Below are 18,855 nucleotides of genomic sequence, written 5' to 3' on the forward strand. Positions count from 1 at the left end.
AAAGCTGCTATTCGTCCAGTTAGCCATTGCACGGCCTTTACATTGTTCACCACCGTGATTCCGTTGATGGCTCTGATTTTATCGGGATTGATCTCAATCCCCCTGTTTGACACCATGAAGCCTAAGAATTTGCCCGAACCCACTCCGAAGGCACATTTATCGGGATTTTGTTTCATGTTGTAGCTTCTGAGGATTTCGAATGTCTCCTGCAAATGAGTTAAATGGTCCTCTGCGCGCAGGGACTTAACCAGCATATAATCAATGTAAACTTCCATGGAATTGCCTATTTCGTTTTCGAACATTTTATTAACTAGGCGTTGGTATGTGGCTCCCGCATTTTTTTAGCCCGAAGGGCATCACATTATAGCAGTACGTACTATACTTCGTGATGAACGAAGTTTTTTCCCTATCCTCGGGGTTCATCTGTATTTGATTATACCCCGAGCAGGCATAGAGAAAGGTGAGGATCTCGTGGCCGGCCGTAGCATCGATCAAGCGGTCGATGTTGGGCAACAGGAATGAATCATTAGGGCATTCTCTATTCAAGTCTTTATAGTCCACGCACATTCTTAACTTATTCCCTTTTTTAGGAACTACCACCACATTGGCCAACCATTCGGTATATTTTACTTCCCTAATAGATCCTTGATGAGTTTTGTTACCTCATCCTTGATGAACGCATGTTTTACCTTGGATGAGGTCTTCTTTTTTGCTTCACCGGTTTGAACCTGGGGTCGACACTTAGTCGATGGGTGGTTATTTCTGGCGGCATCCCTGTCATATCTAAATGGGACCACGCAAAGCAATCGATGTTACTAATAAGGAATTGAATGAATTTTCTCCTGAGTTCGGGGGTTAATCCCGTTTGTAGGTATACCTTCCGATCTGGGAGATGCTCGATCAAAATGACTTGTTCAAGCTCTTCAACCGTTGATTTTATTGCGTCCGATTCTTCGGGGGCAATGAAGGTTCAGTGGGCCAGGAAGTCTTTTTCATCGTTCTCGGGGGTCTGTTTGTCCTCCGGCTCCTCCGAGGTGGAGGGTATTGAGATTGGTAGCTCCTCGTGAACCGCGAACATCTCCTTAGCTGCATGCTGTTCTCCCTGTACCATTTTTATACTGTCTTCTGTTGAAAACTTTATCTTCTGGTGAAGAGTTGACGGTATTGCCCTCATGTTGTGTATCCGTGGCCTTCCAAGTAATGCATTATATCTCATGTCAACTTCGATGACATGAAATTTTGTGTTTCGAACTGTACCAGACACGTTGACCGGGAGGGTGATCTCCCCTTTCGTTGTTTCACCGGCCATGTTGAAACCGCAGAGGTCTCGAGAGGTAGGTATGATTTGACTGAGCAATTCGAGCTGCTCCACTACCTTCAGCCTGATTACGTTGGCCGAGCTACCTGGATCCACGAGCACACATTTTATTTGGATGTTATTCAAGAGAAATGAAATTACGAGCGCGTCATTATGGGGATGAGACAAGGTCTCGAAGTCCTCTTCACTGAAGGCAAGGACGTCCTCGGGCATGCGTCCCCGAATTTGCCCTTCCATGACGACGAAAACCTTTGCCCGCTTGATCACGGGTCCTTGGGGAACGTCGGTCCCTCCGATGATCATATGAACGATGTGCTAGGGTTTTTCCGTTCCGTTTCTCCCGCCTTCCTCTCTTCTTTCCCGGGCTAGGTTTTTTCGAGCTTCTTGGTTGTTCTCTTGGCGTATACCCATGTCGGTGTGGGAGCTTACATCGACGTGTTGGGCGTTGCGCGAGACCACGTCCACGGGAATTGGTTCGGGTGCATCCTCAAGGTTTTGCGGTGGTACACCGACACCTGAAACAGCTACCCCATTTTCTCCATGGTCATTAGGACCATTGTTCCCATGTGCATTCACTGAGTTTGACATTTTGACCTAAAATAAAAGATTCTTGGACAAGAAAAAGCGTGAAAGATAACTTGCGTTATGTAGTAAGCTAGCAAGAAAACAATCACTATTATTTTTAGCCCCACGATGGGCGCCAAACTGTTTACCTTGAAAATGGTAATTACAATTAGATTTGATTTTGTGGTTCTAAAAATACGTGATTTATTTTTATACTAGTTGTTAAGCAATGGATGCTAAGTGAGAGACTAGAAAATAGGATAAGATCTTGAAGGTAACGTATCAAGCAAACCGAGTGGCTGAGAATCGGGGCCTCGAGCTGGCTGATACAGGGCCTCGAGGTCGAGTGATACGTTAGGTTGGGGATAGTCGACGGAGAACTAACACTTTTAAAGGCCTTGATGAGGGCTCTTTTATGATCAATAATGAGTAATAAATGAAGAAGAATCAATGAAATACAATAAATGTAAGCAATGAATGTAAGTAATAAGATCAAAGGAGAATATGTTTAAGATAGAGAGTAGAAAATGTTCTATTTCTTGTATTCAATGTTGTGTGTTGTCTCTTAGAAAATAGTAAGAGTCCCCTTTATATAGGAGGGGAAACCCAACATAGTACATGAGTAATTATTACAAAGAAAAGCTGGTACAGCTATTCGCTAGATTGGTACAGACTAGTGTTTCTCTTGCAGGTTTTGTCAGCTTTGATCACGCACTTTGGGAATTTCCCACTCGCCCATGATAACCATCGATTTGCACTGCCCCGAGGTCGATCATAGTGGATCCTCGAGAACGAACCTCGAGTTGTGCCTCGGGCCTTCAAGGTGAAACTTCGGTGAGGTACAACGGTCGTAAAATTGGGCTCTCTAATTTTAGCCGCGTACAGGCCGCAATTGCGACCCTGGTGTTCGCAAATGTGACACTAGAGGCACCAACACACCATATTACTATTTTCAGTTCAAAACACTCTGAAGCATGTTCGAAACTCATTCGAGCCCGGGGCTCCAAGGCAAACATCCTCACAAGTCTAAGAACATCATACGAACTTGCTCATGTGATCAAAATACAAAAATAACATCGAGAACTAGGAATCAGACATCAGAACGCATGAATTTCAAAGTAGAGTTCAAGAACTTATGGAATTGTAACCAAGCGTCCGAATCCTATCAAATAAACTCCAAATGACACCAAATTTTGTAAATAAGTTCTAAATAGCATAACAGACCTATTGCAAGTCCCAAAACTAATTTATGATCCATATAGTGAAAAGTAAATCGTTGGTCAACTTCTAAGCGTCAAACTGCTAATTTTCAGCAAAACAATACAAATCAACTTACGGACTTCAAATTTGATTCCGGATATACGCCCAATTCCAAAATCACGATACAAAGCTATCAGAGCCATCAAAACACTGTTCCAGGATCGTTTTCACCAAAGTCAAAGTTTGATCAATATTTCTAACTTAAGCTTCTAAGTAAAGAACCATAGGGTCTAAATCAACCCGAAATCTTCTCAGAGCGGAACCAATCAATGTTGTTACCCAATTTTACTCTAATATTTTATAAAGTATTTCATATACTTTCAAAATATCCTATTGCACTACTACCCAATTTATAGAGGTCTTATAAGTGATTTCTATAATTTTCAAAGCTTTTAAAATTTGTTTCTAATATTTTTAATTACTGAAACATTTACTAATTATTCCCCTAAGTTACTTCGAGTAATTTAAATTATTCATTTACACCCATATGCACATTTTATATATTTAACTCCGTTTGTACAATTATATCTGCATTTTCATTATTGTTTACGATATTTGCAGTAATAGCATATACTATACAATTAATTGCATTAATTATCTTATTTAGGTCAAAATAATATTTTTTTTATATTTTTACGATCTTCTGTTATTATTTTTAGAATATTAAGTTGCATAAATAGCATTTTTATAATTTTTTTTATCTATTTTATAAATTTATTTTTTTGTTGCTTCATTTATTTAAAATCTGGTTTAAACAAGGCCAATTTTTAGACCAAATTACTGGCCCAAACCCCTCAAAATCCTTGGCCCAATCTCCCAGCCCAAACCAAACGATCCCTTTAATTTCAACGCGGTCGGCACCCGACTGAACCGCCCCATCTCTCTCTTTAAAATAACAACTGTTGTCTCTCAAGATCAACGTCCCACAATAATTTCCCCTTTCTTCTTATATCTGCATAACCCCAAACCCTAACCCATTTTCCGTCCATCAGCCGCCTATGAATACTCTCAACTCCCACCTCTTCTCTGAAAACCCTAGCAGCCGCTCTACCCAAATCCCAGTCTGTACCAAGATAATATAGAGATCTTTCATATTTTCTTTCCTTTTTTTTGTACTCATAATGATTCTTTCTTGTTTCCTTGATATTGTTCATTTGGCACTAGGTTATTTAAGGAAGTCGGAGGCTTGTTTGAATCTGATCCTGGATAATCACCATGTTATTGACTTGGTACACTCAACAACCAGGTCATATAGGTCCGATTCATCAAGATCTCTGGCTAATATTTGATTTCCTGTCAAATTAGGGTTTGTCCGGTTTTTACCCACTCCGATTTGGAATAGGTTCTGCATGTAATTTTTTCCTTATTTCTATGATTCTATTGATGTTTTCCTTTTATAATCTGTCAATTCAACACTATATAAACCCCTCCCCTAATTCCCCTAAAACGGACTGAAAAATCATTACTACTCCTTCACTTACTCACTCCTCTTATTCAAATACTTTTGGCTCTCGAACGGCTGAAAGCCAAGGCCACCAAAATTTGTTTAACTGATCTTCTCTATGCGAGCACTGCTCGGGGTTCATATGAAACCCTTGGAAACTCTGACGCACTGAGTTTTGGGTTCTATTGCTCTCTTTGCTATTAAAGTACTACTGGCACTGTTATACTTATTTGTTTGTTTGTTCATCTACAACTGGTAAGTCTCTTTGGCCACATCAATTTCATTCTCTTTTGTCATATTATGTGTTTTGTGTATTCATGTCTCTGAATCTTCTATAAAATAATGCTCTACTATGCCGCCTTACTTGTAACTTAGCTTTCTTTGAGGTCATCTTGTGTCTTGATATTAAACTTCCTTGGATTCTAGTTATGAGATGTATTTATCACATGTTTTTAGCATAAATGAGTTCTTGCTTTCCTAAACCTGTTTAGTCTACTCTGTTATGCTAATACCTGAGGTTAATCCTGAGTTTGGCTCTCTGCCTTGTTCTGCATTATTATGACAACCAACTCATGCCTAGGAAGTATTCTAATTCCTGCCAAGTGATTCATGCCTAACCTGCTACCTTTCTTGGGTTCTACTATTCGTTATGACCTGGTCTCATGCAATTTGTGATTCTATTGTGTGTTTGTTAACTTGGTCAATTCTGTATTCTTCAGTACTAGTTAATAACTTTAGAGTAAACATTATAACTAGCCCTTTTCTCCTATATGTGGCCAACTAGTAATAGATTTGTTACCTGCTTATTGTGCTTCTGAAATGGACATGTCTCTTGTATTGTGACTAATGTTCGACATGCTAAAGTTTTCCCCTATTCAACTAAGTAATTGCACGACCATAAACCTGTGGTGTTATGACTCCCATGTTAAATATACCATGTAAAGGCTGTGCTCTACTAAGATTTTCCTAGTTTTCATGTTCAAACCTCATGTCTAAAATGCTTTAGGCTAGTCCTGGATGGTGATTTATTTTGAAACATTAATTGAAGTAGTCTGCTATCCCATGATGACTATTCCTACCACTTTAACTTATTTTAAGAGAATATACGCATATGTGTACCTTGTGAATGCCTCGTGTGATTTTGTTTATATGCCTTGGCTAGAGCTACCATTAGATACAACTTTAAGAATTAAGTGTGTAAGTTATTTAGTTAAGGCTGAGTATTTTGTCACCTGTATGACTATTTTGGCATCCATTTTGGTAAGTAAGTTATTTGTTGGGCCTGGTGTTGTGCCATAGATGTTGTGTTCGAGCATTGAACTCAGGTTACTTTGGTAAGCCAGTGTTTGGGTCTACTGTTGTGCGAGGATTAGGACCACTAAAGGCTTGGGGATGTTCCTGGGTTATTTTTGTAGTGGGCATGTAATTACTTCATCGGGCTTGTATTTATTCAATATGTAATCTGTCATCTTGTATTACTTCTTCCTGGGCCTGTAATAACTTGCAAACAAATAGTCCAGGTGCTGGACGCCTCCGCTACCTATAACTTGTTGTTGGGACGACCATTGATACACGCGGCTGGGGCAGTTGCTTCTACTTTACATCAGGTCGTGAAGTTTGAGTGAAATCACCAGGAGGTAGTTATCCATGGGGATGGAAGTAATCCTATCTATACCAACCAGACTGTGCCGACAATTGGGAATTGAAGAAATTTGGGAGAAGAAACATTCTACAGCATTGATCGGGTGAATACAGACGAGAAAGGACGATGGTGAAGCAACATGGTGCTAAGTATGCTGCTGTGTTTAAGGTATGAACTAGGCAAGGGTCTTGGTCCTAAGCTTCAAGGGATCACAGAGCCAATATGACCAATAACTCATGGAATGACCTTTGGTCTCAGATATGAATACACTGTGCAAGAATACAATGATTGGACACCACCATGGCATGACTTCTACTATCCATTGGATCAATTCATGCCACTGCTACACAAGACATTCCACCAGGCGAATGTGACTTGGGGTTCTGAGGAGGATGAGATCCTAATCGGCATGAGGAACCTATTTTTGAACAATGAAGATATGGACTGCAGTGCAATCTTGGAGGAGGAGGAGGAAGACCTTATCATCTAGACAATGGGAGATGGAGTTGTTCTTAGGAACTGACTACTACACCATCCCGGGCTCACCGAGCACCTAGGTAGCTTTGGCAGAACTAGCATGATTTCCTTTAAGATTATTTTCTGGCATTTAAGACATTTTCAGTATTTTATTTTGAAATAGTTACTCGTTTATTAATATTATTATCTTTCTACATTCTTTTCAGCATAAGTTTTACCCATCCTGTCGAATCTACGACTGTGACATGTAATGAGACAACACAACATGAGGAGAGTGACTAGAAGATTGGGAAAATGATGTAATACCTGAGGAAATTTTCAAGGATGTAGAGGATTTTGAGAACAAACCAAAGTCCAATGTGGAAGAGACTGAGGCAATTAACTTAGGGGATTCAGAAACAGTTAAAGAAAGTCGCATTAGCATTCATCTATCACCATCAGAGAGGGAAGAGTATATCAAATTGCTGAAAGAATATGAAGACATTTTTACATGGTCCTATGACGATATGACAGGTTTGAGCACATCCATAATGGCCCACAAGCTACCTACTAATCCTTTATGTCCACCGGCAAAGCAGAAACTCAGAAAGTTCAAGCCAGACATGAGTTTGAAGATAAAAGTGGAGGTTACCAAGAAAATCAAAGCCAATGTCTTTTAGGTAGTCGAGTATCCAACCTTGCTAGCCAACATTGTGTGGGTACCAAAGAAAGGCAGGAAGGTCAGGGAGTGCGTTGAGTATTGAGACCTGAACAGAGCAAGTCCTAAGGATGATTTTCTGCAGCCTAACATACACATATTGATCGATAACTGTGCCAAGCACGAACTCCAATCCTTTGTGGATTGTTTCGAGGGATACCACCAGATTTGGATAGACGAAGAGGATGCAGAAAAGACAACCTTCATAACACCGTGGGGAATATACCGCTATAAGATGATGCCATTTGGTTTGAAGACCGCCGGTGCCTAAATGAGGGTTATGACTACTCTCTTTCACGATACGATACATAAGGAAATATAGGTGTACGTGGATGATTTCATCATCAAGTCAAAGAAGAGCTCGGATTACATAGCAGACCTGAGAAAGTTTTTTAACCGACTACAAAAGTACAATCTGAAGTTGAATCCTGCAAAATGTGCTTTCGCAGTCCCAGCCAGGAAGTTGCAAGGTTTCATCGTCAGTCACCGCGGCATTGAGTTAGACCCGTCAAAGATCAAAGCCATTCAGGATCTACCACCACCGAAGAACAAGAAGTTCGGCCGTCTCAACTACATTAGCCGTTTCATAGCGCAGTCAACGGTAATATGTGAACTGATCTTCAAGATGCAGAGGAAGGATGGTGCATTAAGTTGGACTGAAGAATGTCAAAAGGCTTTCGATAAAATCAAGGAGTATCTGTCCAAACCACCTGTGTTGGTCCCACCTGAACTTGGGAGACCTTTGCCGCTGAACATGTCCGTGTTAGATGGAGATTTTGGATGCGTCTTGGGACAACATGATGAAACCGGAGGGAAAGAACAAGTGATATACTATTTGAGCAAGAAGTTCACACCTTATGGAGCTCGGTATTCTCTGCTGGAACGTACCTATTGTGCCCTGACATGGATAGCCCTGAAGTTGAGGCATTATTTCTGCGCATACACCATCTACCACATATGGATAGCCCTGAAGTTGAGGATCCACTGTAGTTCATTTTTCAGAAGCCTATGCCTACGGGCAAGCTAGCAAAGTGGAAGATATTACTAAGTGAGTTCGACATCGTCTATGTGACCTAGAAGGCAGTCAAAAGGCAAGCATTGTCCGACCACCTAGCAGAAAACCCTGTGTACGGAGAATACGAACCATTGAAGACGTATTTTCCTGACGAGGAGGTATCTTTTGTAGGAGAGGATATTGTCGAGACATATGACAGTTGGAGGATGTTCTTCAACGGAGCCGCGAACTTCAAAGGAGTGGGTATCGGAGCTGTCTTAGTATCAGAGGCCGTACAATATTATCCAGTATTCGCGAAACCCAGGTTCTCGTCCACCAACAATATGGCAGTGTACGAGGCTTTCATTTTGGGGCTAAGATTGGCTGTCGACATGAATATTCAGGAATTGCTGGTAATTGGAGATTCAAATTTGCTAATACATCAGGTACACGGAGAATGGGCCACCAAGAACACCAAGATATTGCCATACCTACACTGTGTTCAAGATTTGATCAAGAGGTTCACAAAGATAGAGTTCAAACATATTCCTAGAAATCAGAACGAGTTCGTTGATGCGCTGGCTACCTTGTATGCCATGATGCAACATCCAGACAAGAATAATATTGATCCCATCCCAATAGAACTCCGTAAGAAACCAACTTAATACGCTCATGTCGAAGAAGAGTTCGAAGGGGATCCATGTATTCACAATATCAAGGAGTATTAGGAAACAGGAGAATACTCGGAAAATGCTATACATAGCCAGAAGCGCACACTTCGGTGATTAGCCAACTACTTCTTTCAAAGCGGAGGAATACTGTATAGAAAAACTCCTGACATGGGTCTGCTAAGATGTGTCGATGCCAAGGAAGCATCTAGGTTTCTTGAAGAGATACATTCCGGAACCTGCGGACCTCACATGAATGGATTTGTTCTAGCCAAGAAGATATTAATGGCATGCTATTTTTTGATGACTATGGAGACTGACTGCATCGAATATGTACAGAAGTGTCATCAATGTGAGGTGCATGCTGATATTATACGAGTACCAACAAATTAACTCAATGGAACAATTTTACCCTGGCCTTTCTCCGCCTGGGGCATGGATGTCATCGGACTGATCGAGCCTACCGCTTCCAACGAACACAGATTCATCTTGGTAGCCATAGATTACTTCACAAAATTGGTCGAATCTGCCTCCTACAAAGCTGTGACTAAGAAGGTGTCATGACCCCAAATCCACTAATCGTGATGGCACCTAACCCAACCTGCTATGTAAGCCAACTAATAACTATCCAATTTCAATAATATTAATAAGACAATTAAACAAAGGAATTCTCTGAATCTTATACATTTCCCAAGGACTGGTAGTACAAATCATGAGCTTTTAAGAATAGAGTTTACAAAGCTGATATGAACTAAATACACCTTCTGTTTGAAAGGTACATAAACAGAGTTTTAAAATCTAAGGCTACAATGAACAAGAGGAAGCTACAACACGGACGTAAGTATATCTTCCAATCCCGCTCCCATCGAACACAGCAAAATCGGTATCTGAATTCTGCATGCAATGTGCAGGAAGTGTAGGATGAGTATAACTGACCCCATGTACTCAATAAGTAACAAACCTAACCTTAGGTTGAAAGTAGTGACGAGCTTGAACATAGGTCGGGTCCAACACCAATAACCAACAACAAATCATATAAATGTGAAGCAGATAATAAATGGAGTAACTCAGAGATAAAAATGCCCAAGTTATTCATAGTTTTTCAAAATGATAGACCCTCTTTTCAAGAAATATCAGTGAAAATCCAAATCCTTTACCGAAATGGTCGAAAAATAAGAGATAATCTGGAACAGTAATTTTTCTTAAAATCCTTTCCACCACAAATTAGATATTTCATTTTTCTTTTTCAAATAGCAAGTGCGAAGATACCTCTCTGTGCCCACATATCAATGTGTGTAAAAAACATGAATGATGTGAGACGAATAACTTGAGGAAAAATGCATGTATGTCATATATGCATGGAAATACCATGTATCCCAGAGATGAATCATGTACTCACGCTCTCCGAGTACTTAATCTCACTATCTCACTCTATCCACTCATCAATGATCAACCACTCGTTACTATATATGGCCCATACGGCCCATGGAAGATCCATCCCGGAACATATATAACACTGACTATAACTGACCCAATATCGAGGAAACAGGGCAATCCAACCCTGTGCAGAAATCCATCTCCAGGTATCAAGTACTTCGGAAAAATCCATGTCCAGGGAAATCCATCCCTCAATAGTATCATCTGCGCTCACTAGGGTTGTGTTACAGACCCCGGAAGGGTTCCTACAGCCCAAGCGCTATCATAATCATAAATATAACCGCTGCGGCATGCAGCCCGATCCCATAACTGTCACTCATAATCAAGATCTCGGCCTTTCTCGTTCATCAGTCTCTGCAGTCTCACTCACGTGCTCATAATGTCATGGAAGCTAACCCGAAATAATGATATGATGTATCAATAAATAACAACTGAGACTAAGATATGATATGAATGCATGAATATGGCTGAGTACGAAATATCAATGAAATAAGTGAGATGACAGCAAGCAACGACCACTATGGGTCCTAACAATATCAACATAAAGCCTAAACATGATATCTAGTAGGATTGACAGCTCAGTTACTTTATCAAATGGTGAAAACACATGTATCAACAAAAATAGGTCCGCTATAAGTGCCATGGAAACAACAGAATCACATTTTGCAGGGTGCACGCCCACACGCCCGTCACCTAGCATGTGCGTCACCTCAATACAAATCACACAACACGTAATTTGGGGTTTCATACCCTCAGCACTAAGTTTAGAAGAGTTACTTATCTTGAACAAGCCAATTCCAACACCAAGGAAGCCAAGCGATGCTCCAAAATGCCATCATGCATGTAGCGACCTTTGAACAGCTCAAAACTAGCCAAAAGCAAATCAAATACATTAGATAAAGCCCAAGGAAGCTATCACAAATGATAAAGATCGAATCCTACATCAAATCCCAAATCCGGCCAAAAATCATAGCCGGGCCCACGCCTCGAAACTCGACAAAACTCTCAAAATCTGACAACCCATTCAATTACGAGTCCAACCATAGTAGTTTCACTCAAATCCGACTCCAAATCGGCGGTCAAAACTCTAACATTCATATTATGAAACTTTAGGCCAAAACCCCCAATTTCCTCTTTAAAATTCCTCAACCAAAAGCCAAAATCGAAGATAGATTCATGAAATATAACCAAAACCGAGTATAGAACACTTACCCCAACACATATGGTGAAAATCGCTTCAAGAATCGCCACAATCCGAGCTCCATAGCACCCAAAATGCAAAAATGGCCGAAACCCTCGAAATAGAGTACTTTATAATCACTGGGCGAATCAATGAATCGCGATCGCGGAAATAACCTCGCGATCGTGAAGAAGGAAATGCATTGTCCTTGAATATACACTACGCGATCGCGTACAAAGAACTACGAACGCGAAGAAGAAACGGACACTGCCCAGCTCAGTCAAACACTCTATGCGAACGCGTGCAGGCTTACGCGAGCGCGATGCTCAAATTGCAGCAACCTACGCGAACGCGTCTGAAGACTCGCAAACGCGATGCACAATTTCTCTTAGCCTTCAAACAACTCTACGTGATCGCGATCTATATCCCTGATCACGATTAAGGAAACCAGATACTCAGAGTTCTGCAGAACCAGCAATGCAAAATGAAGGAAAAATAGCCCGAAAGCAATCCGAAACACGCCCAAGCCCCTCGGGACCACGTTCGAACATACCAATAAGTCCCAAACATAACACGGACCTACTCGAGCCCTCAAAACACACATAACAACATCGAAATGAAGAATCACACCTCACCTCAAAATCAATGAACTTGAAACTTCAAACTTCCGCAGATACCGAAACCTATCAAATCACGTCCGATTAACCTCAAATTTTTGAAACAAGTCACATTTGACATTACAGACCTGCTCCATCTTCCGGAATTAAAATCCGACTCCGATATCAGAAAGTCCACCTTTGGTCAAACTTTCCAAAATTCCAACTTTCGCCATTTGATGCTAAATTCTACTACGGACCTCCAAATCACAATCTGGACGCGCTCCTAAGTCCAAAATCACCCAACAGAGCTAACGGAACCAACAAAAATCCAATCCGAAGTCAAATACCAAAAAGTCAAACTTGGTCAAACCTTTCAAATTTAAAGCTTCTAGCTGAGAATAATTCTTCCAAATCAATCCTAAATGACATGAAAACCAAAACCGACGATTCACACAAGTCATAATACATCATACGGAGCTACTCATGCCCTCAAACAACTAATCAAAGTGCAAATGCTCAAAATGACCGGTCGGGTCGTGACGTCCTCCCCACATAAACATACGTTCGTCCTTGAACGTGCCCAGAGTTGTTGTCAAAGCCATCAATCGCAGTGTAACCTTACCATGCACATACCCGGGGGTGATCCCACGTCACCCTATCCCATATAGGTCTGATAACACAACATGACTGAAATTTCTTAATCCAACCTAGCCCATAAGTGGTAGAACCCAATTTCCAACATTCGGAATTTTCTATAAGATCAGAATCTTGCATCTACACACTATATAAGCCTGAACAAGCTGTATCAAGCAATATCTGAAACCCAAGATGTAATCACATGACATACCTCAAAACTCAAATACTCATAGCGATAATTTCTAATCATAGTGGCTGCTCAAAATAACCCAATGCCGATAATAAACCTCTTATCAAACAACCCTCGTTCTAACACCTTCATATACTTCCAATGATGAAAGAAACACCCATAAACTCATAATCATTCGTCAGATCTACAAGTCATGGAGCTCCCTCTACTTCGACAAGGACTATAGAAAATTTCTATGCCGACTTTCGATATTATTCTTCCAAACACGCTGTAATCAATTTTCGATAGTATTCATTCTAGGTCCAATGACCCCATCTTATCCCACACGACCACTCTAGTAACAGGACACATCAATATAATCTAAAGCCGCAACTTGTTCAATCCGTGCACCCATAATTAATATTCCAAATGTACTCAATCATGGAAAATGACTTAGACGAGAGAATTGTTTCGCAAGGTCAACATGTACCTCCACAACGCAATGCCAAGAACCTATCACACATCGTGTAACCAAAACACACGAATCTAACACGAAGGATCGTGTCTCAACATAACTCCGCTACATTGTATGACCCATCCAAACGCTGGTCCATATTATATACCTCGAGCCACCCTTCTCAAACTCAATAACTTCGCAAAATTCGACATCAACCACCGAAAGTGCATATCTATAACCACGGAGAAGCAAATGACACAATGCCACACAAAACTAGAAAGAGCATAACCAATACGCCATCAACCAAGCAATACCAATACTCTTCTCGCTCAAATTCCACTATAAGACCCTAATAGAATCGCACTATGTGCGCATATAGCCAACAAATCACAACTCCTCGTAGCATAGAAGAGTAACTCACAGATCATATCAGAACACGAATAAGCTCAACAACAACCAAATGGCACATCCCTCAACAATAGCAGTATGGATCCAACCAATCCGGCTTGGTGTAGAATATACATCCTAATTGGGCCTACCAATGGACCCCCAAATCAGCTCTAGACACCCACAAATGGATAAATTACCCTCCAAAAGTCCACAATGACTGAATCATAACACTTACTATCATCTGGCTAGCTTCGGTCACAACTTCACAGTGCATAACCATGAAATAATCTACTCATGAGAACTCCCAGTCTCCAAATCCATAACGTACATGAATCACCATTTCTTATCCCAACTCCACCACCCGAATGTCTAACACATCTCTCATACACGATCATCCCACGAAGAATACTTCTAAAATTCTTCTGTTCCACATAGCAAAATTTGAATATCAGTAGTCGATCAACTAGGATGGTACCCAATACCAATGAAGTATCCATAAATCAAAACAAATTGCCCCGTTCTGAAATATATACTCTCTTCAAACCATACCAAATAGTAATGTCATTTACCTAGTCATCTGAAACTGTCCATGCTGCCTAAGGACTCATGACCTTCCCTTCAAAGCTGAACTGTGACCTTACTCATGCAAACCTCAATCCTACACCACACACCACATATACCATGCCATCATACGGATAAACAATGAGAACTTCGTAATCCACTCCGAGTCACAAGCAACAACATACCTAATTAGCCAAGAACATTCCATTTGATCCCATCCAGGAGAAAATTATTATACATCACATGCTCCTCATGCCAGTAGGAAATATACATCTCTAACCATGGTAGAAACCATCAAGAACTCTCTAAATCCCATTTGTACAAAACCAAACCATCAAGACTGAATCCCTCTGACTCAACCAAGCTACGCATGACATCAAAATCCAAGAGTATCGCCACGAGCACATGTAGAAACTCACTATATTATAAGAACCAAAAGAACCAATCGCATCCTTACCATGCTGATCCAACCCGTTACCAAACTGACCTAGCTCTTTGAGATTCTTCCAAATTGCCTTCAAATTGATACTTGATCGCTGCCGACTCAACACTACACTAAGGTAGGAAGAGCGGGTTGCAACAGCTTTTACCCGATAGTGGATCGGGATCGATTTTCCACAGGGAGCTAGAGGGGGAGATGTATTATCTGCTTAGTATAGAATTGTGGTTGTGCTTCTAATATCACTTCTAACATTTTTGGTTTTGATTTTTATATCTTCTACTTTAAGACTAATAGTTGAAGCTAAATTATGCTATGGAGATATTGCTAAGTTGTAATTAATATAGAGAAAGGCACTAGGGTCGTGGCATTACCTAGGTGGCTAACCAACGGGTAGATGATACTAAGGATAAGTTGATATATTAGGGGCTTATGCTATAACCGTTGCACAATTGTGCCCACTCTCACACCTCTCGGTAGAGAGAGTGATTTTGCCCAGTTGACTCTCTCGAGACCAATTGGGTAGGCCAATTAGACCAAGCAACTAGGGTTCAAGTAGGGTGATTACTCTCTCGAGATTTAACCCGTTAATTGGGACTACCATTTCTCATGGGTCCATCCCAATTCCTTGTTGGGTCAATTTTGGGGTCATGGACTCTCTTTCTCAAGAAGAGTTAAACCCACAAAGCTAGAATCAGTGTTTGTAACCACCAATTCTTAATTAAAACCTAAAATTAACCCAAATAGCAAACACCCAAAATAGCCCCGGGAGAAAGCAAATGTTCCATAGGGGCATGTAAAAGTAGTCTTCTTTTGGTCCTCCGGGGCTATTAAAATTTGATTGTGGCCCGTACCCATCCATGAAACAATAGAATGCTCTCCCCGCGAGACTATCAAGCATTTGGTCGAGGAATGGCAATGGAAAATGATCCTTGCGGGTCACCTTGTTGAGCTTCCGGTAGTCCATACAAACTCTCCACCCGGTAATGGTTCGAGTGGGAATAAGCTCGTTGTTGTCATTGGGCACCACCGTCATCCCACATTTCTTTGGCACACATTGGACTGGAGAAGTCCACGAACTATCAGAGATTGGATAAACCACACCGGCGTCAAGCCACTTGATAACCTCTTTCTTTACCACTTCTTGCATTGCTTCGTTGAGTCTCCTTTGATGTTCAAGAGATGGCCTTGCATCCTCCTCCAAGATGATCTTATGCATGCAAAATTTAGGGCTTATTCCCCTAATGTCCGCCAAAGTCCATCCTATTGCCCTTTTTGCTTTTGAAGCACCTCCAAAGTGGCCTCAACCTGCAAGTTAGTAAGGCAAGAAGAAAGAATAACTGGAAGAGTAGAATTAGAGCCCAAGAATTCATACCTGAGGTGTGGAGGAAGTGGTTTCAACTCCAACACCGGTGGTTCCTCACTGGATGGTTTAGTTGGTGGAGTTTTGCGGTTTTCAAGATCCAAAGATAGCTTCCCAGGCTCATATGAATATGAACCCATACCATGAAATGCATTCACGCACTCCACCCTGCTAGCATCATCTTCCACATCCATGCCAAGAAGTACGGCCTCAAGGGGGTCTTCAACATTCATCATGGAACTTGTGTCATCCACTATCACAGATGTGACAATGTCTACAAGTGAACATACTTCTGTGCTGTTGAGTTGCCTCATTGATTTGCAAACATGAAATACCACCTTTTCATCACCCACTCGAAATGTCAATTCACCAGCTTCAACATCAACCAAAGCCTTCCCCGTAGCTAGGAAAGGTCTCCCAAGAATAATAGGCACTTCGAAATCCACTTCACAATCCAATATGACAAAGTCGGCCGGCAATATGAATTTGTCCACCCGGACAAGCACATCGTCAATTATACCCAAAGGCCTCTTCATCGACCAGTCCGCCATTTGAAGTCTCATTGTGGTTGGCCTAGGTTTCCCAATTCCCAAAGTCTTGAAGACTGAGTACGGCATCAAATTAATGCTAGCCCCCAAGTCACATAGGGCCTTAGCAAACTCCGCACTCTCGATAGTGCAAGGAATAGTAAAAGCTCCAGGGTCTTCAAGTTTCGGGGCCATAGAATGCACAATCGCACTAACTTGGTGCGTCATCTTTATTGTTTCACACTCCATAGAACGCTTCTTGGTGACTAAATCCTTCATGAACTTTGCGTAACCAGGCATTTGTTCGAGTGCCTCCACTAAAGGAACATTGATTGTGAGGCTTTTCATCATGTTTATGAATTTCTTGAACTCATTGTCATTCTTTTGCTTTGTTAACCGCTGAGGATAAGGTGGAGGTGGTCTAGGCAAGGGTGCCTTGGCTTTTGGCACCGCCAGTTCCGGAATATCAATTATGTGTTCCCTAGACGGGTTCACGGCCTCTTGAGTTTCCACCTCAGCCTCATCAATATCTATCCTCACTTCCTTGTTCACATTTGTCTCAACCACAACTTCATCAATCAAAGGATCCACAGGTTCTTGGGGCTCAATATCATCATTCACCACTTGATTTTCATTTGAGGCTTGGACATCACCGCCTTTTCCGCTTCTAGTAGTAACTGCCATCACATGATTATTACCTCCCTTCGGGTTCACTACCGTGTCACTTGGTAGCGCAACCTTAGGTCGGGTATTTAGAGCTTGAGAAATTTGTCCTATTTCCACCTCTAGGTTCCGGATGGATGTGTATGTGACGCCAATTGTGCATCAGAATCTTGGTTCTTTTTCATCATCTGCTCGAACATCATCTCTATCCGTCCCATATCACTCCCGGAAGAACTAGACCCTTGCGACTGAAAGGGGGGTGGATTGTTTGGTTGTTGGAACATGGGGGCCTTTGAAAGCCTTGCCCCCTACCACCATTATTCCACCCTCCTTGATTGCTATTGTTGTTTCTGCTATTGTTGTTGTTCCCGTTCCAATTGCCTTGGTTGTTACCTTGATTACCCCAATTGTTGTTCTGATTGTTATTGTTCCAATTGTTACCACCTTGTTTTTGATTATTGTTATTCCAATTTCCGCCACCTTGTTGATTGCCCCAATTGCCTTGGGTGCGCCATTGTTGATTCCCTGGATTTCCTCTATTTCCTTGGTAGTTATTGACATATTGGCATTCCTCACTTTGATCATCATAACACTCGTTCGAATAACCACCACCATCATTGTTGTTGTCAAATTGCTCACCATTACCTTGAGGTTGTTGTTGCCCTCTTTGCCTCCTTTTTAGCATAGAAACATTCTCCATTGCATTGACTTGGCGCGGATTTTGTACTTGTTGCAAATGCGCCTTCGCCAACTGATTTATTGTTGTTGTAAGTTCGGCAATAGCTTGGCCATGGTCATTCAACTCCTTGTGCAAATGGATGACCGTGGGGTCACCGTGGGGTACATTCGCTCGGCTTTGCCATGCCGAAGAGGTGTCGGCCATTTCATCAAGTACATCACATGCCTCTTGGTAAGAAAGTTTCATAAAGTTCCCACCGGCCAATTGGTTCACAATGCACTGATTCGTGGTGTTGATGCCCCTATAGAAAGTCTGCTGGATCATCGCCTCAGTCATGTCGTTGTTAGGCCACTCCTTCACCATTGTTCTATATCGTTGCCATATTTCGTGCAAAGGTTCCGTTGGCATTTGTTTGAAAGCTAGAATCTCATCCCGAAGAGCCGCTATATGACTTGGAGAAAAGAATTTGGCAATGAATCTGTCCGCCAATTCATCCCATGTGTGAATAGAATGATTTGGAAGCCTTTCTAACCAGTCCAACGCTTTACCCCGAAGAGAGAACGGGAAAAGCCTCAATCTCAACGCATCCTCGGACAGGTTTGTTTGTTTGCTGCCCCAGCAAGTATCTACGAACCCCTTCAAGTGCTTGTATGTATTTTGGTCGGAGGCGCCCGTAAAATACCCTCTTTGC

At 41.5% G+C, this 18,855-nt stretch overlaps 1 protein-coding gene across 1 annotated transcript; it reads right to left on the reverse strand.

Moving 5' to 3' along the window:
* Positions 1–970: 970 nt before the first annotated feature.
* LOC109244842 lies at positions 971–1,555 on the reverse strand. Its single transcript, XM_019411998.1, has one exon. The coding sequence runs from the start codon at positions 1,553–1,555 to the stop codon at positions 971–973; it is 585 nt and encodes a 194-aa protein (XP_019267543.1).
* Between the last annotated feature and the right edge of the window lie 17,300 nt (positions 1,556–18,855).

Source organism: Nicotiana attenuata, unplaced genomic scaffold (genome assembly GCF_001879085.1).
Source record: "Nicotiana attenuata strain UT unplaced genomic scaffold, NIATTr2, whole genome shotgun sequence".
Lineage (NCBI taxonomy): Eukaryota > Viridiplantae > Streptophyta > Magnoliopsida > Solanales > Solanaceae > Nicotiana > Nicotiana attenuata.